The sequence below is a fragment of the Priapulus caudatus genome, unplaced genomic scaffold (assembly GCF_000485595.1).
Source record: "Priapulus caudatus unplaced genomic scaffold, Priapulus_caudatus-5.0.1 Scaffold151, whole genome shotgun sequence".
NCBI lineage: Eukaryota > Metazoa > Priapulida > Priapulimorpha > Priapulimorphida > Priapulidae > Priapulus > Priapulus caudatus.
In genome coordinates this window covers 430,637-438,526 of record NW_014577212.1, presented here as the reverse complement: position 1 = coordinate 438,526, position 7,890 = coordinate 430,637, and the positions used below count along the sequence as shown (strand labels likewise).

At 44.4% G+C, this 7,890-nt stretch overlaps 2 protein-coding genes across 4 annotated transcripts in view; one reads left to right on the top strand and one right to left on the bottom strand.

The window, feature by feature from the left end:
* Positions 1–2,661: 2,661 nt before the first annotated feature.
* Positions 2,662–3,793, top strand: LOC106806282 (the record flags this gene model as incomplete). The annotated part of the gene is given in 3 exon segments (XM_014808165.1): positions 2,662–2,809; positions 3,053–3,179; positions 3,477–3,793. Coding segments are annotated over 3 exon segments (398 nt in total), but the record flags the coding sequence as incomplete, so codon positions are not given.
* Positions 3,794–5,577: 1,784 nt separating this feature from the next.
* LOC106806281 overlaps positions 5,578–7,890 on the bottom strand; it is a 20,148-nt gene continuing 17,835 nt past the window's right edge. For all 3 annotated transcript variants that reach the window (XM_014808164.1, XM_014808163.1, XM_014808161.1), the window contains exon 4: positions 5,578–7,681. In XM_014808164.1, the coding sequence (XP_014663650.1) occupies positions 6,884–7,663 (780 nt within the window). In that variant the 5' untranslated portion in view covers positions 7,664–7,681 and the 3' untranslated portion in view covers positions 5,578–6,883. The remainder of the gene's footprint in view (positions 7,682–7,890) is intronic.

The window sequence follows — 7,890 nt, the reverse complement described above, 5'->3', positions numbered from 1 at the left end:
TTGCCCAGTATGGAACACGGCTGTCAGAATCAGGAAACACCTACCGGCGCTCTTTCGGCCCAATCGCTCCAACGTTTTGCAACGTTCATGGCGAGGCTCGTACCGGGGTGGAAGCAGGTGCGCGCTGCCCGCCGCTTATGTAGCCCATTAGACTGCACTCTCTCGACCTCTTCGCTTATGCTTCAGGTCACTCAATAGGCTATCGAGGTGGGAGCGGTCCTAGGTCGTATATATAGCCTTGCCTCGCGCACCTTCTGGAAAGACGAGTGGCGTCTATACTAGAACATTAACAATTTGTAGTAAATAGATTTCGTATTTTAGGTAGCATTATATTTATTTGGAAACGGTCGAAGTGCCTGATGCCGGCGGTCGCGTCCGCAGTAGACTGGTATTACATTCCACACCTCGGCTACGGCTACGATACTTGTATTATACAAGTACATGTACACTAATTTACTACTAAGTACATACTAGTCGTAGTTGTAGTAGTTAGTCTACTAACAGTTCCAGCACTACTAGTATATCAGTCTGTAACACCAGGACGCGGAGTCAATAGTATAGTATAATGCTAACTTCTGTTACTAGTATTACTTACTATATAAGACGAACCGCTACCAACCCTAACTCATTATATTGACTATAATTCTTATTTATATATGTATGGACATTGGTTTAGTTGCTGCATGCCATACATTGGGCCCTATAATATTGTGGAGCAGTTCTCTATCTGTGAACCACTGTATACTAGACTACTACGACTAGCAGAACGCTCTTTGCTAGGGTTAGAAATACCCTAGGCATACTGAGACAGGCATTCAGCGTTTCAATAAAATTAATGCTAACTCAATACGGAATCTATTTCTTACGAAATTGTTATGTGTTCTTAGTATAGGCCTTACTCTATAAGGGCCTACTTAAATAATGGGTTAATAAATCACAACTTGTCGTTGATGACATAACGGTATAGCATAGTTTTAATTTTGGATTTACACTAATAACTTCACTTCAACACCCTTAAATACACCGATGCAAGCACTATGCCCGCACGCCCATTGTGCTGCACAAGATACACAGTAGATAGGCAGCTCGAAACCATAATCACGTCAGCTGCCGTGTCCAATAGACTGCCGTACAAGATTAATATTCGCGCATCTAGAAACTTAGATGGCTGACGATAATTAAAAAGCCAAGTAGACTGAGTACGACCTTCACTCAGCCAACTATTTTGGCGTCTTACTGAAACAAAGACATGCAGTTACGCTATTCGTGTTGACTGTGCGCGCGCGGCAGTCCTACGGTCATCGATCGACGCGGTTTTTATAAAAATTGGAAATCGTACGGTAGATGGAGACTCGTTGGCATCTATTTGGTCGCGATGAACTTCAAATTCAATGTGAGGGGCATGATTCCAGCGAAAGGGAAAATTTTTTTCTAACTTTTTTTCGACGCGCGCCAGACAAGCAAGTACAGCAATGTTCGAGCATTTGGGTTTTCTCGCCCTACGTGAATCAGTCCAAGGCTTGTGGAAAGCGCCAAAACTGCTCAATTGACCGATCAGAGGCCGATCTGATAAAACCGTTAAAGTCATATTGACAGAGCAGCGAATTCGTTCTAAAAGGCGCCACCAGGTGGCGCGAAGCGCGCTTCGCGCGGATATCAGGCTGCAGAACGTCTAGGGTAGCTCCTAGATACAATAATGTAACCAAAACCCAGGATAGGGGTTGGGTTTGGGTTATGGGTTGGGGTTAGATTATTGTATCTAGGTTAGCTCCCTAATCAGAGTGCATAGCGATTAATACCTAGGTAATGCCGTAACTTGTCTAGACTATAGTTTCTTCTTGATACACTACAGGCTGCATGATGCATACAACATGGCGTGTTAATAACACTGCTGTACAGTCTTATGACATATAAATATATACAGACGAAAAACCCTCCGCTGCACCAGTGCACCACAGCCACAGGCTGAATATAATATATATGACTGTATGCCAGTTGAATTTAATTACAATCATATGTGCTGAATTAGTGAATAAGCACTGTAATCATCAGAAGTTTGGGTGTAGTCAAAGAACTTTATAACCAGACTATCCTTTGTTCGTCATTCTTTATAAAAACAACAATAGACTGTGTGACCGGCTGCCATAGGATATGGCAACAGCCTCGTCACCTAAAACCTTCACAACAATTGCAGAGCTTTACTATCGGTTCTACTGATAAATGCACATGCCTACCTTCTTTCGGGTGGATTATACCATAATGGTCCTACTCCGTATCACTCAGAATCCCAATTTTTAATATTAAACTGTATAGGATAAAACTATACTAGGGCTGTAATCTTAGTTACACGGTTTTGCGATAGGCATTATGCTAAATACAAATTGCAATTACCAAAGCAAAGCTGTATGGAAATTAGACCACTCAATTAACCTCTATCTTGTACTATGGCATGCAGGTCAGGGAACACTTCTTTTTAAATTGACTGATGTCGATGCAGTAATTGTGAAAATAAAAATCTGGCTGCACCACGCAAGTAACACACTTTCCGAATTAAAAAAAATGCAGAGACTATGGCAGTTCTCGGTGTTGCGGAATATCCACCATTTGGAATGTTGTTGCCAAATAACTAGAATACGCTACGTAACTACATCTCTGCTCTAGCCGTCTTCGATGAGCAAGGAATGCCCGAGTATTTCCGAGTCGTCATCACCGTTCCTCGTCTGAAGACAAAGCTTCGATTTCCTACAGTCTGGAAGAGGGATCTGGATGAACAAACTTGCATAATCAACGAAATTTCCTTCAACAAGAAGTACGTTGGTTTACATACATGTATTTTCTTGGTCTTTGGTCTTTACATATTCGATGACGTCGTTAACCTCTGAGATGTACGTAAATTATGTGCTGTTCCATTAACTTCGGTTAATTTAAAAGCGGGCGAATAACATGCAAAAGTTTAATTATTGCATGTTCCGATATAGAGAAGTTCATGGATCACAATTGCTGAATGATTATTTTATATTGGTCATGGGCATGTCTGATTTCTGATTTTCAGGTCATTTAAATTTGATGTCACAATAATCCAGCCACGTGGATCAACTCCAGCAAAGATCCGCTATAAGTTGGCAGCGCAGGAACTGCCGGGTGTTATCATCCTAGGGGAGAAGGAGAGTTTTTATAAGGTACGAATTATGAATGGATTAAAGAGCACAACCTAAGGTAATATGCTCTTAATAGCATATAACACATTGAACAGCCTTTAGCATTGCATAGTCTATACACAGTAGACGTTAGTGCTAGGAAAACAGACTGAAGCGGTTCCGTTGACCCCCTTGCAGCTTTCTATTTCTGTTCAACCTTGATGTGACAGCTGTAAAATGTTTATGCTACAGAAGTCCAAATATGCTGTTCTCTGACACCAGAGGGCAGCACCTCCTTATGTCTTGGCATTCTAATGTAAATCTTTGTTGGCTCGTTAGTTTCCAGAAGATGGTTGTGCGGTTCTATGCATGAGGAAGAGCAACCCAGGAACACGTTGGCCAAGTATGCTGGGTGTAGAAGCCAGCCCTGAAGAGCAGAGAGCAGCGAATAAACAGCGTTAAAATGCATAAAAGTAATGCAGTATATATATGCACATATATGCTGCTCATTTTTCCAGAGATAATGTCTGTCACTGTTATTACCTTCGCGCAACGGAAGTCATGTAATCGGTCTCGTGTGTGTGTGTGTAGCCACCGCGCAATCGATAGCGCGTAGAGTCAGCGAGTGGCGAGTCAGCAGCAGCCACCAGTGAGCGACGAGTCAGCAGCAGGCGAGTCGGTCAGCAGCCGCTACCAGCGAGCACATACATGTTACATGCTCGCGGAGGTATGCACTCTCCGTGAGTGCCCTCTGTCTAGTTGTTCTAGGATTTTAGTGCATTCACGCAGCCTCCCTAGTACATGGGCAAACAATGCCCGAAGTAACCTTAGGACTAGGGAACAGTCGTTTCATTCAGTATTAGTGTTTCCGTAGCATGCATTTAGTTTATATCGTAACAGCTCTCATGCAATTCGGCATGAGTTAACCACCGGTGTCTGTGTAGAATAATTGTTAAATTAGTATGCAGCAGCCAGAGGGCAATGAAGGCTTGAGGTTTTATAATGACAACAAGTGTAGTCATAGAATTCTACGCATAACATCAAAACACTGTATACTGCCTATATACAAATAATGCTGAAAGTGGTTGTAATTGTGACAACGGGCATACTGCTTTTCGAACGTTTCAAGTAATTATTTGTAAAAGGTAAATGCCTAGAATTGCTTACTACTAAAGCAAAATTGCATAGCATGAATGGTCATGTTTTTTTTAATGCTTTGCAACATTGCCATGGCAAAAATGCAATATTATTATATATAGAATTACTGCGTAAAAAGATAAAACTCGAATATAATTATGACCACTGAAAAATACCCATCCAAATGCTATACAGTATAACGTTTTATCTCAGGAAAGATAAATTAATTTAAATATATATATTAGAACTATTAGCAACCTAAGAGCTTTTAAAATCTGCACTGCTGTGGAAGTGAGCGCAGGTCCGTAGCCAGAGGTAAATTTTGTAGGAGGCAAATGTTGTGAGTTAAAGAACAAGGTGCGAAGTGAGCCAATAGGGCGTGGGGTATGGGGCAAAAAAGAAATGTTGAGAAATTTTGTAGGAGGCATTTGCCTCCTATTGCCTAATGGTAGCTACGGCCTTGAGTGAGCGCTAATCCACCAGCCTCATGATTCTGAAGCCCTACTGGCTATTCACTGTGAGATGCTGTACTAGCTTCCGCTTACACATGCAGCGAGCTCCACAGCTTCCGCCGCTCGCATGCATGTGCGTCTGATTAGCTGCTACAATAATGTGGCCGTATCGAGTGAAAACATTGCAGCTCGGCAATATAGTCAAGATGTGGGGAATCGGTTCTCGCCTTTGCCCATACTCTGTACAGTGGGTATACAGAATTGTAGATACAGAATTACAGGAAAAGAAGCGCGCAGTAAGTATTACTTGTAAGCACTCGCGTCATTCACCCACTGCTCAAGTGGTGTGTTGACATCTCAACATAGGTGTATGCATGGATTGTAGATTCAAATAACTTAATGAGTATGTGTTTTGTGTGTGTGCGTGCGTGCGTGCGTGCGTGCGTGTGGGTGTGTGTGTGTGTAATGTGTAATGTGTGTGCGTGTGCGTGTGTGTGTGTCTATTAGAAATAGTCGATGTGGAATTATAAAGTTATATAGGTAGATTATTTTTTATCAGGATTACTTGTTGGCAATGGACTAATTAGATGTTTTGGTATAAATCTGTTCATACGAATTTTTTTTGTAAACCTTATATTTTTATTGCTGAGTACAATTAGTGTTATTTTAATTTGTTCCAATGTCAACTTACAAGAAAATGATGATTGGCTAGTAAGTTAACGGTAGGTTTCTTGATATTTACTATGAAGTAATTATGTTTAGATTGGGCAATAGCACCATTTGCCATTTCTAACAATTTTTCTGTGTACGTATAGTGTAATATATTTCTAACAAATAATTAAAAGTTTTGATTTACCAGTAAAATATTATTGCTTTATTGTTTGACTTCTGCTGCTTGGATTTTTTAAGGTTGAAAATTTACCAAGCTATATTGGTTATGGTATGACAATTGCAATGATAATGTTGATGATAATGATGGTGACGATGATGGTGCTGACATCGACGACTACGACTACGATCATGATGATGATCATGATGATGATGAAAATAATTATTAATGTAAAAATAATGATAATAGCAATAGCAGTGCGACTTCAATTTTTTATGAGATTAAAATTGTTTCTATGATTATATAAAATGGTTAACAATTCCAATACCAGCGTTAACACACACATATCCTATACAGCCATTAATTATCAGAAATACAAAACGCAGCCGTATATTTTAATGTACGTTTAATTTGATGACATATTTATTAGTTCTAGCTGCGTTATCATCAATATATGGAATCGGTTAGTCCCTGCTTCATGAGGTAAGTGTGTGCTCACCTTAAAAGTGTATCACCTGCCATCTCTTCCCGTGTATGATGGTTGCAGTGTTAATTCACATCCCGCGGCAAGTTATTCCGTACGGGCTGGGCTCCCTGGCTGCAATGAGGTTGGACACAGAGAGCTAGCAGAGACCTCGAGCGCCCATTTCGTGCTAATGTACGTAGCATCACATCTTCATTGTTAGTTCCATAAGCGGAATGATGGCCCACATTGCTTAGCAAAAGCCAGGACGATGCAACATGCGCTATCACGTCACGTGCTATTATCTTCTTTCAACGGTGTTCCTGGCGGGTACTAAGTATTTAAGTTCGCGTGTACGTAGCAGAACGTAGTAGCACAAGGGATTGCGGGATACGCGCGCACAGGCACGCAATTGCGCACACATACATACGCAGAGCATATTGCCGGCAAAACATGCTGCATATAACGAAAGTGTAGAAGCGTGTGACTTTGCGCATTTTTTCGATACAAGTTCGCCTTAGATATTGCTGTTGCGTATACACTGATGATCACGGGGAAACGCATAAACGTGAAGCTCATACGCGTGCAGCCCGCTGTTATGACGCCGCTCCCAGCTTCCTCGCCTTTGTGGTGCCATGACACCGCTCCTAACTTCCTCTGCTTGTGTTGCCATGACAGCGCTCTCAGATTTCTCTCCTCGTGTCGCCATGACAATGCTCCCAGCATCCTCTCCTCGCTTTACCATGACAACGCTTCCTTTCCACGCGTTGCCATGACAACGCTCCCAGCTTTCCATGCGTTGCCATGACACCTCTCCCAGCATCGTCTCCTCGCCTTGCCATGACACCGCTCCCACAACCTCCTCTCAGGCGTCGATCGGCATCTGACTCATCTTCAAATGCTGCCTGATGCCGTAGCGGCACTTCACCTTGCCCTTCGTCTCGAAGTACACCTTGCCGGCTCCGGCGTCGCTGCGCTCGATGCGAAAGCCCTTGACGCCGTCGAGGATGTCGCACACGTCGCCGTGCACGGTCGCCAGCAGCGACTGATCCTTGTGGCTGCGTATGGCGACGTGTAGCTCGCCCTCGAGGCAGCGCGTCTGTGTGAAGGTGCCCACGTACTCGTCCTCCTCGAGCACGAGCTCGGCGCGCGTCTGCGTGTTGGCGGGCACAGGCACCTCGCTGTCGACGGACCACGTCAGCTGCTCCTCGAACGTCTCCGCGTTCGACGACTGCATCACGTACTCGGCCTTGAAGCCGGCGTTCGCCTGGATGATCGGATTCGGCGGCGCCAGCTTGACGCTGCATTCGGCGCCGTACGTCATGCCCTTGGTGACGCTGACGGTGCACGACGAGCGCGTCGTGCGCTCCGTCTTTAGGTTGTGCGTCTGCGAGTCGCCGCCGGCCGGCGTCGTGTTCGTGAAGATCGCCGAGAAGAGTACGTGCGACTTGGGCGCCGGCGCGCGCTGCTCGTCGTGCCACAGCGTCGTCTGCGACGAGCGAAAGTGCCGCCAGTTGATGTCCGTCGGCGAGATGTGCTTCGAGGCGAGCTTACGCAGCTTCTTCTCCGACTTGGGCCAGCTCTCGACGCGCTGCCACGCCCAGTCCAGGATCAGCTGCTCGACGTCTACCGCCTCCTGCGACATGTCGGCGCAGAGCTTTGTCTGTAACGACAACGTTGACGATGGGGTTTATTCGTGATGGCGATTGGTGATGGCGCTGGAGCGAGATAGGGGGATACTAATAATATGAGAATTGCGGCAGGTTGCGCCACTAGTACTCTCTGTCTGTCTCGTCCGTGTCTCTCTCTCTATCTCTCTCTCTCTCTCTCTCTCTCTCTCTCTCTCTCTCTCCATTATTCGCTCTCCCCTCC